Source organism: Diospyros lotus, chromosome 5, assembly GCF_014633365.1.
Source record: "Diospyros lotus cultivar Yz01 chromosome 5, ASM1463336v1, whole genome shotgun sequence".
Lineage (NCBI taxonomy): Eukaryota > Viridiplantae > Streptophyta > Magnoliopsida > Ericales > Ebenaceae > Diospyros > Diospyros lotus.
Window position 1 is genome coordinate 35,268,804 of NC_068342.1, and position 18,637 is coordinate 35,287,440.

General features: G+C 36.2%; 2 protein-coding genes and 1 pseudogene across 2 annotated transcripts; all 3 read right to left on the reverse strand.

Moving 5' to 3' along the window:
- Nucleotides 1–5,556: 5,556 nt before the first annotated feature.
- Nucleotides 5,557–6,227, reverse strand: LOC127800979 (auxin-induced protein X15-like). The gene has a single exon (XM_052335698.1). The coding sequence runs from the start codon at nt 6,018–6,020 to the stop codon at nt 5,730–5,732; it is 291 nt and encodes a 96-aa protein (XP_052191658.1). The 5' UTR covers nt 6,021–6,227; the 3' UTR covers nt 5,557–5,729.
- A 7,327-nt stretch (nt 6,228–13,554) lies between these two features.
- LOC127802746 (auxin-induced protein 15A-like) lies at nt 13,555–14,226 on the reverse strand. The gene has a single exon (XM_052338751.1). The coding sequence runs from the start codon at nt 14,124–14,126 to the stop codon at nt 13,839–13,841; it is 288 nt and encodes a 95-aa protein (XP_052194711.1). The 5' UTR covers nt 14,127–14,226; the 3' UTR covers nt 13,555–13,838.
- A 2,488-nt stretch (nt 14,227–16,714) lies between these two features.
- On the reverse strand, nt 16,715–17,400 carry LOC127802231 (auxin-responsive protein SAUR22-like; annotated as a pseudogene).
- Between the last annotated feature and the right edge of the window lie 1,237 nt (nt 17,401–18,637).

Consider the following 18,637-nt stretch of genomic DNA (forward strand, 5'->3'; position numbering starts at 1 on the left):
GAGAAAATGGGGGGCTAAAACCAAGAATGGCAGCTGATTTATTTAAGTATAATTTGAATTAAGATTAAATTTAATTAAAATATAGTAATAAATCAATTCTAATTTAATATTTTTTTAAAATTTAAAAACTAATACTAAAATAAACCAGGCGAAGCCTTGGCACGCCTAAGCCCAAGGCTATGCCTGAGGGCCTGGGTGCCCCCAGGCACGCCTGGGTAGATCTCACCCGCTTGATTTGTTACTAGGTGCCAGACTTGCAACTGCTATCAAGGCGCGTCTTTAATAATACAGCTTCGACTTGACTCTGAAGTCCCATATTCACTCATTCCCATATTTCAGACGAAGTTTCACCTACCTTTGATCTATAATAGCCACAAGCACATAGGTAATTCTGCACAGTTATATGATATTAGGTTGCCAATACAAGTCCATCATCAATCATTACAAGACAATAAATTTAATAACTAATAATATGTATCCTGTTCTCGATTCAAGTTGCCTAAAAATGTACGTGCTGCACTCAACTTGTCGATGTTTGCCAAGTCTTTCTCTTTCAGCATTTCAACAAAACTATTTTTGCAATATTTTCTATCCATCCAAACAACAGAAGAGTCAGCTGTCCTCTTCAGAATCAATCTTCCACACCCGCCCGCATCATCAAGAAGACAAGGCCATGTGGTCTGCTGTGATCTATTCCTCTCATTGTAACCTTCCCACCAAACCCCTTCTATATCACTTACGAACAGTGTCGTGCATATCAGTTGTCGTGTATCATAAGTTCAGCTGTGCCCTACCTCTGCTAGCTTTTGTGTTTCTCTGGACAATAAACCTTGCAAATAACTCTTGTTCACATGGCTTGCCCATAGATTGTGGAATAGATTGGGTACTAATTTGCTTTATAGTAGTGCTTACCATCCTCAAATGGATGGACAAACCGAGGTTGTTGACAAGGGCGGAGCCAAGAATTTTAGGTAAGGTGGACAAGAATTAAATAACACAAAAAAAATTAAAATAACATAATATTAAACAAAATATATCAATAAATTATTATAATTGTTCTCGATGTGTTTTTATATTTTGGAAATGCTGCATAATAATATCATTATCAATTTCATTAAATAAATCTTTTTCAATATACACAACTAAACTATCGTTCTACCATTGATCTCCAATTCGATTGCGCAGTCAAGTCTTGACAAGTTTCATGGTAGAAAATGCTCTTTCTACTGTAACAGTAGTAACATGAAGAATTAATGCTAGTATCAAAAGTCTGTAAACTAATGGATACACATCATTATTCTTTGTCACTATCAACTTCTGTGTAAGATTACTAAGACCTCGTAGTCCTTCAAAATTCTTGTTTGTATGCACATTAATAATATATGTTTCAAGTATATTATCAAGTGCCAAAAAATCTATTAGTGAAAAATCTTCAGGATAATACTCATCAAGTCAAATTAATTTATTCTTATCAAAAGCAGAGAATGAATTATATGGAAACAAGCATGCTACACAAAAACACAATTCATTATTTACCTCAAAAAAATGATCATTCAACTCCTAAAGTTGTATATCAATGATTGCATAAAAGAAATCCATCTACAAGTGATACAAATTTGTCATTTTTGGAGTGTTACAACATGAATGAGCATAGTTTATTTTTTCTGTGCTTCTGACAGAAAGAATAAACTATTTTCAAAAAAGAATCCCGTTCATCGTCCCTCATTGCTTGAAACTGTTCTTTACAAATTTTCACCAATTTCATGGTATTGGCAATATCTTGATCTTTCTTTTGTAGCGTTTTTGACAATTCATTTAATATTCCTAAAATCTCTTTTTTCATGAGATGTAGATTAAATACAAAGTCAAATGTTATTATCAAGCTCAACAAATTACGTGCTTCACCTTTTTTTCCAAAACTTGGAACATCATTAGTAATCATTTCAAGGACATCAATTGTAGGTAAAAACATATGAATCAAGTTCAATAAAAAACCATAGTGAGAGTCTCAACGTGTATCACCGGAATGCTTAAGAGTAGTTTGTTGATTAACATCCTGTCTACTTGATATTTCATCATGATTGAGTGCTTTAAGAATTTTGAGTCTTTCTTGGTTCTTGCTTTAGTGGAAGAGATGCCGTGAAAAGAGAGAGAGATAAGGAGAGTAGCCAAGTGGGTGAGGTGGAGGAGGAGATGTCGGTGACTAGCATAAATAGGGGCGTCCGACCTTTGACGGATTGATTGTCTAAGTAAAGTAAGTGAGAGAGAGATTGAGAAGAAAAAGAGAGAGGGAGAGAGAAAATGAAGGTTAGGTTGGGTGGTTCGATACTCAGAAAAAAATAAAAAAAATAAATTATATATATACAATAATAATTTTTAAAAATGAAGGGTTTGCAATTACAGCCCCTCCTGGTGGCTCGGTAATCAGAAAAATAAATAAATAAACAAACACACCCAAACTGAAATAATACAGAAATAATTTTTGAGGGCGTAGCTCCGCCCCTGGTTGTCGCTCTACAGGAAAAAGTCCATTTGAAATTGTGTATGGGCGCAATCCTCATCATTATCTTGATCTTGCTAAAATACCAACATCTAGCAAGGCGGCTGAAGATTTTACAACAACTGTGGCAAGGATTCAAGAAGAAGTAAAGAATAAGCTTCAAGAAAGTAATAAGTCATACAAAGAAGTTGCAGACGCTCATCGAAGAATCCAACTTTTCAATGAAAATGATATTGTTTGGGTTTATTTAAAAAAGGAAAAATTCTCTGTTGGTACATACAACAAGCTCAAAGAGAAGAAGATTGGTCCTTGTCGGATTCTAAAAAAGATAAACGACAATGCCTACAAAGTTGAGCTCCCAGCACACATACACACTCATCCTACATTCAATATTCGTGATTTGACCCTTTACTATGGAGAGAATGATCTGAACTCAGGGACCAGTTCTTTCCCACCTGGGGAGGATGATGTAGTGCTTTAAGATGACAGATTCACTGAACTAGGCGGTGTCCAGAGTTTTTATCATAACTTTCTCTAGAAAGCTCCAGTTCATGCTTGGTTGGTGGCATTGGAAACTAGACTCATTTATCTTTCCAACAAGTTATTATTCACTATCAGATTCCAAGTCAATCGAGAGTTATGGAGCTTCAAAGTGACGCCTTGTGACGTGGGAATTACATTTTGAAAGTTGAAGTTTCTGATTTTTAGTGTTCTGAATTTATTTATCTTGGTGTATTTTGTTAGCCTATAAATACTTTGAGAGTAAAGGCAGACAGGACTTTTGGTGTTTATTTGATAATAGATATTGAGAATAAAAGTTATCTATTTCTCTTAAATCCCAACGTTGTGAAGCCAAATTTAGCATAACTCTAAATTATTCCTTTCCCTTTATTTTCTTCCTCATCATAAGGAGACAAGATAAAGCTTAGATAGGGACTGGATTACAAGGGCCAAGCAAACATGACCAAGCTAAGCGCACATTGTTTTTCGGGTAAAGTTAAGCAAGTGCATGATGCATCTTAATCACCAAATATCTCTTTGTCTATTGATGGATGGGCAACCTTAATATCATAGCAGCATGCCAATGGACATTCATGACTATAGCCATATGTTTAGATGGAAGGTATAAGAAAAATTCTCCAATATCCGAAATGAGGTGTTTAAGGGAATCCAGAGTGGGTACAAGTACTATTCAGATTTAGAAGACTTAGGAAGAAAAAGTTTTCTCCTCCCCCTTACAATCAAGAGTTTAGGTTGATATAACAAACATATTAGTCTTGTAGGTTGAAAACATCACAGTTCTACTTTTAGTTAATAGCCTGCATATTTAAGCAGATCCTCCTATATAAGTAAAATATAGCATGACCTCTAAGTTAAATTACATTAGTAATAGCTGACTGTTGCATCCAAAGCATGCTTGAGACATCTTACTCCTTTTTTTCCTTCACTAACACGATATGCAACCTTCACCCAAAAAAAGAAAAAAGAAACACCATATGAAACCACCAATTAATGAAGAAAACAGTGCATGATCAGAAGTTTCATTTTTGTTTTCTGTTACACAGGAACAATAACAAGCAAATTTGGTGGGGATTTTTAAGTTTTAAATCAGTGGTTCATAGTCCTAAATCATCTTCATCCTCATAAAAAAGCTTTAATCCCACTAGATGGGGTTGGGCTAGTTAGTCTACACAAATTCTAATTCCCCAGTTATCTTTGTTCATGACCATATTTTCTATAAGGTCATTATATTCCATGGCATGTCTAATAATTTCCACCAAATTCTCTTTGATCTTTCTATATCTCTTTTGCCACAAACATTATCCCATTCCATCCCTTCCCTGACAAGTGCATGATTAATATAAAATTAGCTTATAATTAAAACGTCCAAAAGATCTCTTTGACGAGCACTACCAAGAAAATAGCAAGTGTTATCACGCATTTTCTAAAAAAACAAGCTGTAGGGCAATAAATGATCACCTTGCACAAATACAGCAAGCTAATCAAGCAGTCCTGGCTCAAGTTACTAAAATGATACAGCATAATAAATCTGTTTGTTCAAGATATAAACAATAAGGGACTTAAAGCAGTCAATCATTTGCAGTAATTTTAGTGAAAGAGTTACTCATGTAAGACCAGCAAGAAGACCAACTCAAGCCACTCATTATATAATATAAATATTAATATTCAGCCTGTTCCTTCTCACCAATTGCATGATTTGGGCAATCTAAGTTTTGGGTAATTTAAATTCAAACTAGGACTCACAGAAAGGAAAAATAAAATAAAATCATGACAAAACAATACCTCCTTGCTGGTCTTGTGATCAACCAAGGCATTCTAGGACTCTATTATGACCACTAGGATCATGATTAAAAGCAATTCTTAAATTGGCAAATATAGAAATTACTTTGGCAAGCACATGGATGTGAAGTACTGAGTAAATGAGGTCAAATTACCATAAATTCGAGTTTAATACGGTCATCCTCCAAGAAGGTTCAAAACCCACTAATCCACAATTTAGCAATACGGTAATCCTTCTCTAACAGGACTTTCGTCAAACAACCGGTATACATAGTGGATAAACAATAATTTTGCTCACAAATAGGCTACATAATTCGCCCACTAACAACAGCGGAATGTTTCCCTTTGGTACTTTTCAGATCTGGGATTGAGATAAATTAGCTAGAACAGTAACAAGCAATGTGATTAGCTTCTGCAAAAAAGTCATAACAGTATGTTACTGTGAAGGAAGCTTCTCATTTCGCCTGCTAGTCTTAGTTGACTGGTGACTGTAGTTAGGAGGACCAAATATGAAGAAATAAGGCATCACCAGCTGCTTGACAAGCACAACAACAGTAGTCATCAAGCAAGATACACTTGTTTCTTCGAGATAGAAACAAGTCTGGAATTGAGGGAATTGCACGTATAAAGATTAGAAAGAGTCAACCTGTAAGGGATTTCAATCGTTACACAGTTGTCACATTCATTCTAGTGAAATAGTTGCAGATTCAAGAAAGAAACCCGAGACGAAAACCAACCCAAGCCACTCAAGTATGTAATAGAAACATCCACATTTCTTGTCATCTCAACTGAGGAAATGAATATATATACATATATAGAGAGAGAGATTTAAGTTGATTTACAAGAAGCAACGTAGTCCTCTAATGCAAAACTGGACTGCTTTTTCCTAAGTGCTAATCTATAGTAGAGTCTGCCTCCTCCTCCTCAGTTACAAAGATGATCTCAAACTGCAAATCAGATCGGTGAAGCTTTCTTCTGTGCAAGGGATTGTAAGACCACCCATTGGATGTTCGAATCCAAACTCCTCTTCAGCTCGGATGAGCAAGCTCTGAAACCAGGGATGATTCAGATACGAAACTGGGACCACGAAGCGCTGCCACTCGTTCTCACCAACATAAACAGCAACATGGCCTTTGGGGACATCTGCAGCCACTGGAGTTGAAACAAGTCTCCTGAGGATCTTCCTGGCATCAGCAACTCTGGGCAAGCGAATACCCATCTGAGTGTTGAATTGTTTTCCTTATTCAAGAAACGGAAAGTAAGTAATTGATCTCAAGGAAGGCTTTGTTAATGCACTATCTGGTGAGTGGCTTATGCATATGTGAAATGTTATAGCCATATATATAGAGAGAGATAGCAGAAACATTATGTTGTATGGCCAGCATTTTGTATTGTGTGGACCATTGAGGAGATGATGAAAATTAATGCAAATTGGCCTACAAGCCAATTTCATATGGCTTGCATGAGGTATATCACATGGCTTTGCCTCCCAACAAATATATACATATATATATGCTCAGATCATGATATCTTTTTGTGTACTGTAATGTTTCTTTGCTATTGTATGCAGAAAACAGTGAATGCCCCACTTGAGATTGCATATGATCAGTTGGCTAGTAATTCTTGTACTCAGATTTTGTGCTTTTTAATTATTCTATGGCAAGGATACAAAAGCCTTAGGAAATACACAAGCCACCAGTGGTAGGGGACAGCTGAACCTATTAAACATAACAAATGTCACGCAGGAAATCATTCCCATTACAGTATGCGGTGCATACAGTGATATAGAAGGGAAACAACTCATCCTTGTTTACACAAAAAAGATAACAATAACTATTTAGCATAATGCAGCACTAAACAATAGGTTCTCCATCCAAAATAGAAGAATTGTTCTTTATGTAGGAGTTTCGGTGAGAATCTTTGGCAAAACATTATAAGCATAAATACCCAATTTGGCAAGCTATCTTTCAGTTTAGAAGCATAAATACCCAACTTGGCTAAACATTCTAAGCTTAAATATCCAATTTGTAAAGCTATCCTGTAGTTTAGAAGCATTCTCAAGCTGGGGACTTAACAAGATTAAGAGACAAGGTATTCACTTGTCCCTGCGCAGCCATATCCCACACGGTTCTCCAATTGGAATATTCGTACAGATTGAGAGAAGATCCTTCTTCTTATCTGGAAAGATTATGTTTGAAAGGATTGTCAAGATCTGCTTCTCGATTTTCCAAGAGAATGTTCATTTAAAATAGATACAGATTCTCAAATTTGCAAAAAATTCTTTTCTGAATTTGCTCACTAACAATAGGAGCCAAAATAAATTATACATTTTGGGCTTACCATCCATACATTTTCAAATATAAAAGGGGGCACTAAGACTTTAAATACAAAATGAAACCCTATAGTCTTGCCCTCAACATTATACTCATAGATCTTGAGGCTGTGACATCTTTGTACACATCTAACCAGAAGTTGCTCCAAATATCTATCTTCTACGGACTTGGAACGACAAAAGAAATAAAGTGAGCCACAAGACTCGGCAAGTATATTGCAAAGGGAAGTATCCATAAAACGATATATGAAGGAATAAATAACTCAGAGCTAAAAGAAAATCTCTACCTAACATCTAGACAAACATTGGGTTCATGCCTTCTACATTAGCCAATAACATCTTCAAAGAAATACAATTTCTTATGTTTCATCAAAACACAATTTTTGAAAGTGAGCCATAAGGTTTGGCAAGTGTATGGAACAACGAAAAATGGATACGATCGGGCTTTCCCTAAACATCATGCACATCATACTGTATATAGAAACACATGCTAATCTCATATACATAAACAACACACAATCCATGCTATATGTGGTTATATAACACGATACCCAACCATAACATAAATGCATAGATACACACATAGGGTTCTTGGGGCCCATATAAAATATAGACACTGGCATCCAAGAACCAATATGCAAACCTACTAGCAACTATAACAGGCTACTGAACGAAATTATGAATACCACCACATCAAAGATCTCAAGCTGCTGCAGTCTTACGTATCACAATCACAAGCCAAGCTTCATTGGGGCGATACTCCCAACACCTAGAATAGTAAAAATTAGGAGCCAAAGCTCCATTGGAACAGTCCTCCCGTCTCCAAAAAAGATGTACATCTCGTGGATAAAACCAGTGCGAGCAAAGGAACCATGCAATGCAACATGTAAAGAAATGCAATGTCTTTTGCAGCATAAATGTAATGTCAAGACCCCATAAACCAAGCATCAGGCTATGCTACGCCCACGTAGGAATTCACACACACGAATGCTTTAAATGCTTATGCTCACCTAGTATACCCAAGTTGGCTCTTAGGCCCATCAGGTCATACCAATGGGCACATGTAATACCCGAGAATGATTTGAGGTCATAAATAATATTTGATGAAGGGCATAAATGGACTTTGTAGAAAATAAGACTATAGGGTACACTAACGCAACTTTGGACGATCGAATTAGTCAGGTAATACGAGTTATAGTATCGACAAGTAATACGAGTTATGATTTTAGGCATCAAAAGAAGTTGGATCGGGAACGGTTCCCGGTACAGCTAAAAAAAAAAAAGGCAATTGTGATTTAGGCTGAAATACCGAATTATCGTACGGGGCATCCGGGAAGTCAATGGAACCCCAAGGAAGTTCATATTTGGCATATAGAGTAACCCTTCAGTAGTTTTTGGAAGAAACAAAAGGGTTTTTAGCTAAAACGAAGATTCGGGCCTAAGTGCAGTTTTTTTCGAAATTGACGGAGGGAGATCGAAACGATATTTTTTCGGAATTTTAAAGAGAGTGTTTTGGGATATTTCAAAGGGTTATAAAGGTCTTTAAAGAGAAGTTTAGTTTTTGAGCCGGGGGCAAAATCGTAATTTTTGAGGTTGGGGTAAAAGTGTAATTTACCGAAAAATTAGGGGCATTAGCGCAATTAGTCCATTTTTCAGGGACTAAAATGCAATTAAAAATTAGCCCGGGGACCATGTTGAAAAGGGTCTAAGTGCAATTATCCAAAAGTTCGGGCCAAAGTGTAATTCTTGAAATCTTTTTACTAGGGGCATTTGGGAGATTCAGGAAAAAGCTTCATAAATGACTTTAGAGATAAGGATGAAGTCTCATGATGACGTTAGAGATAAGATGAAGGCTCATAATGACTTTAAGGATAAGATTTGTATAAAGATTTGATTGGATAAGAAAAGATTTGATTTAAATAACAATGATTACAAAAGATATTAGAAGATTTGGAATGATTATAGAAGATTTACAATGATTGCAGAGAATCTTAGAAGATTTTGGAATGATTACAAAAGATATTAGAAGATTTGGAATGATTATAGAAGATTTACAATTATTGTAGAGAATCTTAGAAGATTTTGAAATGATTTGCAAAAGATATCAAAAGATTTGGAATGATTATAGAAAATATTAGAAGATTTGGAATGATTGGAAAAGATTTTGAAAGATTTGAAATGATTGCAGAATATATATTTCTTGGTGGCTAAGTTTCCTAAACATATAAATAGGGGCTCAAGGCTAAGGATTCTCTCATTCGAAGTTGTGATACATTTGTGCTAGACGAGAGTGCTTCGGGTTTAGTGGATAGAGGGTTTTTAAAGCATACGCGAGGCATCACACGCGTAGAGCACTTAGGCAGCGCGTGAGGACCTGTAAGGAGGTGGTTTGGTTAAAAGACTTGAGGAGTTGCACGAAAATTGAGGTTGGGCACAAGATTCGAGGTGTTCTGAGTTTCGTTCAAGGTGAGTTGTTCGCTACCAAAATTTGGCTTTCTTGTGAGTGGTTCTCCTCCAAAACTTGATTTATTGTGCTTGTTCTATCTGAACATATGGTGATTTCATGCAAAATAGTTTTGTGCATTAAAATGGTAACCAGTGACGGTTGGATTTATGAGGGAGGTTTGTCCCTAAACGTTTTGAACTGTGCATTGCATTTTATAAATGTTGTTTATACGATGCATTGAATTGTGAATTGTGGCATTGTCTTGGGTTTTATGTGTACGTATGGAATGTCAGCCTCGGATGTTGTCTGGATAGTGTAGCCATAATTCTCCAAGGGCGTGACGGAATAATAGGGGTATCTGATGCTGGTGTGCATGTCAGGATAGCCGCCTTGGTTTCCGTGCCAGACCGTTTGGTCAGGGAAGTTGCACTAGGACGACTAGGTGGTCCATACTGTGTTGTTCATGTGGGATGTCAGCCTAGGATGTTGTCTGGATAGTGTAGCCGTAATTCTCCAAGGGCGTGACGGAATAATAGGGGTATCTGATGCTAGGTGTGCATGTCAGGATAGCCGCCTTGATTTCCGTGCCAGACCGTTTGGCCAGGGAAGTTGCACTAGGACGACTAGGTGGTCCATGTGAAATTTTGGAGTTGGGATTGTATGGTGGTTCCTGGATGCTTAAGGTGGGAACGTATTCTGGTGAGATGCGTTGGCAGCCCCATTTAAGCTAGAATCGCGTCACGTCGTCGTGTCGTCGAGTCGGTGTGGTGGCATAGCTTTTAGAGAGATTGCTCTTTCCCCATGGTAGGGTTAAGCGCGTGGGAATTCTCTTGAGCTAGGGCTTACCGGGTATATTGGTTTATTTCATGTCTTGCATTATTCATGAAAAATGTGTTTTGAACTCTCACTTAGATGATTCATCATCTAATTTGGACTTTGTCCCTGGAATATTCAAACGTTCCAGGTGAAGGTAGCGGTGCAAAAGGGAAAGGAATCGTCGAGGAGTGACGGCGATTAGCGGATAGTTTACATTATGTCTTTTCAGTTATGTTATTTATTTTTGAAAACGTCATGTAAACGTTGGTGCAACTTTATATATAAATAAAGTGGTTTCGGTTATGACCTGTTGAGGTTTCGATCTAGCTTCCGCATTTGTGTTGGTGAACCTGTCTTGGTTTATTAGTGGTTCATAGTTGATATACTGAGAAGGTGTAACGGGATTTTCGGGGAATGGTTTTTGTGATGGGTTTTTGTTTAAAAAAAAAATTATCCCCAGAATCTTACGTTACGTTAACGCTCCCGGGAATTGGGGTGTTACAGCACACATCCCCACAAACAAGGCATGTCCCCCCAATGAATGCAACCCATGACCCAACATCATAATGCAAAGTAATATAGTAATACAATGCAATGCACACAGCCACAAGCAATGTTATAACAAGGGACATTCACCCACTCGTAGTTATTGCCCATTTTACATAATTCACATTTAAATAGGTTCACCACATAAATTACGAGCAATTATTTGATAATATTGGTAATCGGGTCAATGAAGAAGTATTCGATTTCATAATTTAAGATTGAACGAATTTTTTTTAAGGAAGGAGAATACAAATCATGCATACATTTCTAAGAAATCCCACAAGTGCAATATTTTCCCAAATGGCTCAAATCCTATACCAAATTGAAGATTATCGAGTTAGGATCGCAACAAAAAAAAAAAAAAAGATTTTAATTTCGATATCAAGATAAAAAGTTACAATCAAAAGAATGCAACATGAGTAAAGCTGAAAGAAATGGAATAGTCGACTTTTGGAAGGAATAGTCAACTAAAACTTAGTTGATTGAGCAAATTAATTAGTCGATTGGGCCGAGAGTTAGTATAAAAATATGAAAAAATAGGTCTTTACTGAGTTGACTAAACCCCAACATTAGTCGACTCGGTGCACACAAAACACACGAATGGATCCGAAACACCCCAAAACGACCACCACTAGCTTCCTAACCCACAAATGTCATTTCTTGAATGAAAATTGGAGTGAACGAACCCCAACGAGACTCTCAACAAGACTATTCAATTTACAAGATAAATATACAATACTTATAACCAATGAAGAGAAATTGTTTTACTGAAAGTGATTTCAACACAATGAAGAAGATAAAATCTTGCATCAAATGAAAAGAGAGATAGTCAAGAACTTGCACAACCAAATAAAAGAGGGTGCAAGAAGAACTTACCTTTGAAACTTGAATTGAAGAGAAGAAGAAGAGGAAGAAACCTCCTCAAAGCTGCAAATCCTCCCACCTTTGAAGCTCCAAGCAATAAGAAAAATATGGAGGAAGAAGAAAAAGTTAATCGAGAGAGGAAGAGGAGAAACAAGAAAAAGAATAAGAAGAAGAAAGGTGAGGGAGACAAGGAAAAGTGAGGGGGATGGCATGCACGTCCACCCCCCACCTGCCACTTTCTCTCTTCTCTTTTCCCAATTTTACCCCATTAACACACACACAACACACAAATATCTAAACCCCTTTGTCTTTTGCCATTTTTCTTATTTCTTTCATCTTTTCTTTATATCTCCAATTATGAATTTCCCTATTTTCCTTTACCTTTTTCATAAAGTATGTCCATTTTTGTTATTTGTCACAAATTCTCATTTTTCATTTAATTATAATGGCACTTTTTATACACATGGGCCCAAGCCCAAATCAATGGCCCAAATAAATAAAATGGCCTACTTCCATCTTAGACTCCAAATAAAATAACACACACATATTTACTTAATTTTAAGCCCAATGGCCTCAACCCAATTTATCAATGAATTTCAACTCTTCAATTGTATTGGGCTTTTCAACTCTTAGCCCAAACCCATTATCCACACAATTTATTTACATAAATTTTTCATATAAAAATATTTTTCAACATTTAATTTAATAAGGACAAAATTTTCAATTTCTATAAATAAAATATTAATAAACTCCTAAACCCACTAACGGGTCGTTACAAAAATTGTTTAGTTATTCACTAAACTAGCTAAAAGAGAGAAAGAGCATAGTTAGTTCCGGTATTGGCCATAAAAACATCTAATTTAACTACACAAAGGAATACTAGGAGGCCAAAGATCAACCATGTAAGAAGCAAAGCAGGCCCGGATCAAGTTACTACATAAATCTGCAACAGCCTGAGATAGTTGCTTACTCAAGATAGAGACAACAAGGGAATCCAAATCAGTGATTAGTTTGTAGTTATTCTAGTGAAAATAGCTTATTCAATACAAAACAATCACTTTTGACACAGATATAGAACAGGAAGATTCAATTTTCTTTCATAAGATTAAAGCTTTACATTGGTGACAGGTAACATCCCCCTTCTCCTGATTAATTCAAAATTGGAGAGGTTGCTTTTGTGATAAGTTGTGTCCAACAGTTCAAGTGTTTTTTTCCTAAGTGCTAAAACTAGAATCTTTCTCCTCCACAGTTGCAAAGAACTAATACTGGAATATGATCCTTGTATCTACTGTAATTACATGTAGCTATATATGATAAAACAGTGAAGATCCACTTGAGATCACAAATGAATAGTCAGTGTTCCCCATCTATTTTTGTATCAGGAACAAATTAAGTAGCTAGTAGCTCTTGCATTTGAATATTACGCAGCCTTTCCCTCTCCTCATTCTTTTATTTATCTATTTTTTTTCTAAAGAAACTGTTCCTACAGCTTGAATCCATAAACTTCTGTCCCCAACAAGCAATCTTATCATTGCTACAGCTGTCACAAAAAATCTTTTTACAAGTGCTTGGCACACACACCAACACAAAATGTGCGTTTTTTAATAGTAATTGTTTTATCCAGAGATCCAAGATATACTACTTGTTTATTCAAGATAGGAAAACAATTCTATCATGCATTGAGAGACTTGCGTATACAGAGATTCAAAAAATAATCGATCTGTAAGGGACTTTCAGTCAGTACACTGTTAATTTATATTTTATTCTAGATAAATACTTGCTTACCTTATGAAATGAAAAACAAGAAGAAGACGAACCCAAGCCACTCAAATATGCAATAGAAATATTCATATTTCTTGCCATCTCAAAAGAGAAAATGACTATTTATGGAAGTATACATTGATTTACAAGAAACAACCCAGTCCAAATTAGCGCAAAACTGGACGTACGGTTGCCTTTCTGATATATATGGAGTGTTCAATCATGCTTTTCCTATGTGCTAAAGTATCGGAATATATCTCTGTCTTCCTCAGTTACAAAGATCTCAAACTGCAAATCAGATTAATGAAGATTTCTTCTGTGCAGGGGATTGTAAGACCACCCATTGGATGTTCAAATCCAAACTCCTCTTCAGCTTGGCTAAGCAAGCTCTGAAACCTAGGATGATTTAGATACAAAACTGGCACGATGAAGCGCTTTCTCTCGGTTTCACCAACATAAACAGCAACGTGGCCTTTAGGGACGTCTGCAGACACTGGAGCTGAAACAACTTTCCTGAGGATCTTCTTGGCATCAACAACTCTGGGCAAGCGAAAACCCATCTGCTTCGAGTTATTGTTCTTGTACAAGAGAAATGGAAATTAAGGAATTGATCTCAAAGTAGGCTTTGTTAGAAAATGGATAATGCTCTATCTGCTTGTGGATGGCTTATGCATGTTATAGCCAATATAAATAGAGAGAGCAGATATATGTTGTATGGCCAGCATTTTGTATCATATGGACCGCGGGTAGATGGTGAGAATTAATGCAAATTGGTCTACAAACCAATTCATACGGCATGTTTGAGTGTATATCACATGGCTTTGCCTCCCAAACAAATTATTATACTCAAAAGCGTACAATCTTTTTTTTTTTTTGGGTGATTGCGATGTTTCTGAGTGAGTGTATACAGAAAACAGTGAAGATCCACTTGAGATTACATATTATCAGTCAACTAATAACTCTTTTATGCAGACTTCGTGTTGCCTGTTCTATGGGCAAGCCATGTGAACAAGAGTTATTTGCTAGGTTTATTGCCCAGAGAAACACAAAAGGCTCCAGTGGTAGGGCACAGCTGAACTTATGATACATAACAACTGATATGTACGACATTGTTCGTAAGTGATATAGAAGGGGTTTGGTGGGAAGGTTACAATGATAGCAATAGATCACGGGAGATACATGGTCCTGTCTTCTTGATGATGCGGGTGGGTGTGGAAGATTAATTCTGAAGAGGATAAATGACTTAGAATGTCTTCTGTTGTTTGGATGCATAGGAAATCTTGTAAAAATAGTTTTATTTTTTTTTATGAAACATCAAATGAGGTCCAAAGGTTGGGGGCCACTTAGCAATCGTGGGCTGCCCTTTTGGGTGCCCACTGGAGGGCCATTTTGGCAACAACCGTTGGCCCAAGCCTAAGCCCTTTGCCTTTTGTCGCGTAGCTTGCAGCAGATCACCCCTTGCACGATTTCATCTAAACTGTTGCTGCTGTCTTTATCCCTTGTCATCGCAGTCGTCCAGTTGCATTACTTATCGAACGCCTCGAGATTGATGAAGGGATCAGGGGAAGACAAAAAAGAGAGGGGGGTTGGCCGAGAGTCATTCATTTTAGGGTTTTTACACTCTCTCTCTCTCTCTCTATATATATAAATTCTTTGTACAGTCTTCGTCTTCTTCTTTGTCCATATGTGTTCTTTGGTTCGATTCAAGGTAAGCTCCTAACTTTTTCAAAGTGGTTTTGAGCATTTTGTATAAAGAATCAAGGTTGGTCCATTTTGATTTTGTATATGGTTGTAATCAGATTGATTTATATAGCGGAGCGAGCTCTACTCACCGGAGTTCAAGTTGACGTAGTCCCTATTTGGGGTGAACCACTATAAATAGTGTGTCTCTTGCTTCTGCTGTGTTGTGTTTATACTCTCGGCCATTAGAGTTATTTTTCAACAATGCTTGATTTTGACTGTATAAGAAGATTTGTTATCTCTGTTTTCGTAACAGTTTTGCTGATATGCTGAATGAGAAAAACTTGACAAACATCGACAAGTTGAGTGCAGCACATTTTTAGGCAACTTGAATCAAGAACAGGATACATATTATTAATTATTAAATTTATTGTCTTGTAATGATTGATGATGGACTTGTATTGGCAACCTAATATCATATCATAATGCAGAATGACCTATATGCTTGCGGCTATTATAGATCAAAGGTAGGCGAAAATTCGTCTGAAATCTGGAATGAGTGACTAAGGGACTTCAGAGTAGAGTCGAAGTACTCTTCAGATTGTGGGACCATGTTGGATCATAAGGTTTTGCTCTCCCATTCAGGACTAAGAATAAATGGAAGGCATAATGCCATTTTCTTTAACTATCCTTGTTTACACAAAGATAATAATAATCAACAAGTAATGAAATGTAACAAGCAAGCACATGTCATTTTCTAAATCAGGGTCAAGTATGATTAGCATGTAATTACGAATGCCAAATGTGTTCTCAAGCATAAAAAAGAAAACTCCCTTTCTCTTATATTTGCAGATGATTTACTTATCCTGTGTCAATATGATTCTCCTATGCCTCAGCCATCCAAGAAAGCCTAAATCTATTTTCCAAACTCTCTGGATAAGAGATTAATAAAGCTAAATCAGCCAGTTTATTGCAGTAAGAACACCCCTCGAGATACGATCAGATCCATAAAAGGCCATCTAGCTCTTAAAGAAGGTGTGAAGGCCAAGAGCTTCTCTTACGTAGGAAGACTCATGCTTATTAGCGCATCAGCAACTGCATTGGGCACCAGTTTAGGCAATGAGCACTCATCGGTTGACTAAACTGGTACGCCACAAATTAAATCCTTCTTCATATTTGAAGTGGTTCTGTTTGAAAAGATTCAGAAATGGAGGAATATTGTAAGGCCTAGCAATGGAAAATTGAACATCTCAGAGCTTCGTTCTAAAGTAAAAGCAGCACGGTTCGAGCATTTAAGTATCATTGACAAGAATAATTCGGACTCAGCAAGTCACAAAATAGAAGATTAAAGTTTAACAAGGGAAAAAAAATGAAGGAAATTATATAATTTACCATATAAATGTGGTACAGGCTGACATAGTTGCCTGCTCAAGATAGAAACAATAAGGGACTTTGAGTCACTGATTAATTTGTAATGATTCAAATGGAAGTTGCTTATTCAATAAAAAAGCAACAAGAATACCAACCCTTGCAACTCAAATATTGAACAAAAAGATTCAATTTCCTTTGCAAATGATTAAAGTTCTACATTGATGTACAGGAAACAACCCAGTTCTCCAGATTAATCCAGAATTGGAGAGGTTGCTTTTCTGATAAATGGTGTTCAAAGTGACTTGTTCTAAGTGCTAAAATTAGAATCTATCTCTTCCTCAATTACAAAGAACTTAAATTGCGCGTAAGACTGAGGAAGATTTCTTCTCTGCATCGGATTGTAAGACCACCCATTGGATGATCAAATCCAAACTCCTCTTCCGATTGGCTGAGCAAACTCTGAAACAAAGGATGCTTCAGATATGAAACTGGCACAACAAAGCGTTTCCTCTCAGTTTCACCAACATAAACAGCAATATGGCCTTTAGGAACATCTGCCACTGCAGTCGAAAGAACTCCCGAGGATCTGCTTGGCATGAACAACTCTGAGCAAGCGAATGCCCGTCTGATTCTTGAGTTACTGTTCTTGTACAAGAAATGAGAAGTAATTGATCTCAATGGGCTTTTTTATTGAAAGAATACAATGCTCTGGTGGTGGGTGCATGGCTTATGCATGTTGTAGCCAATATATAAAGAGCCAGAAATATGGTGTATGGCCAGCATTTTGCATCTTATGGATCAAGTGCAGATGATCAGAATTGTTAGAATTGCGGTTATATTAAGATAAGTTCTCTAGTGATAAGATAAATGTTATGAATTTGAATTTGTTTCAAACTCATTAATATTTGAATTTTAACAATATAATGGGATAGGTAATTGAAATTTGAATTAGATTCAAATTCCTAAAGAGATATGCCCATCAATATCTGTGTGATACCTATAAATAGGCATAGATCCTAATGAAAAAAATGATAATTAGAATTAGTTTTTGATCGCTTATATACTGCTTTCAACATCACCTTTCGAGCCTTGGGCAAACAAGGAGTAGACGAATAAGAAAACTTTTATAGTTTTCTTTTACAATTGTTAGACAAATCAAATTCGAGTATTCCGCTACAATTCAGGTATTTCACATACCGCTTGTATTTTTTCTAAAAGTTCTACAAGAATTAATGCAAACTGGCCTACAAAGCCAAATTTAACATTGCATGCATGAGTTATGTCACATGGCTTTGCCTCCCAGCAAATATACTGTCATCTTCTTCTGTGAACTGCAATGTTTCTAAGCTACTGTACAAGAAAACACTGAAGGCCCACTTGAGATTACATATGATCAGTCAATACAACCAATATATATTGTATCAGATTTATTAGTAATTCTCCTAAGCAGAGTTTTTGTTACTGATTCTATGGTTGAGCCATCCTTTGAAAGGTTTATTGATCAGATAAACAAAAAAGCCACCACTGGTAGGACACAGCTAAACATATGACACAACAAATGATATGAGTGACATCATCCCTTTAGACATCTCCAATCCAAAATTTCAAAATGGTGCAACTTTCACACTATCATGTCAAGACATCTCCAATCCATTACACCAAAAGTTAAACCAAATGAATAGTGTTATTTCTATTTTCTTATTTCTTTAATTCATAATAATTAATTTATTTCAAAAAATTACTAATTTTTTATGCAATTGCAAATTAAATATGTAAAAAAAAATTATACATATTTACATAAAATATTACATTTATTTCAAAAATAAAATACGATATTATACATAATATCGCAATCTACAAGATTTATAATTTAACACGACAATATTCAAAAGTGATTATTTGAAAGAAAAAACATTACAAAGAAAAAAATACAATTAAGACTTGACATTTAATTCTCAGAATTAGTATATTCTTCTCACAAATGTTCAATCAATTCATTCTGAAATGCAATGTGAGCCTT

Bases quoted from the DNA above. Each gene is read 5' to 3' on its own strand.
- LOC127800979 (XM_052335698.1), bottom strand. From the start codon at position 6,020: ATGGGTATTCGCTTGCCCAGAGTTGCTGATGCCAGGAAGATCCTCAGG.
- LOC127802746 (XM_052338751.1), bottom strand. From the start codon at position 14,126: ATGGGTTTTCGCTTGCCCAGAGTTGTTGATGCCAAGAAGATCCTCAGG.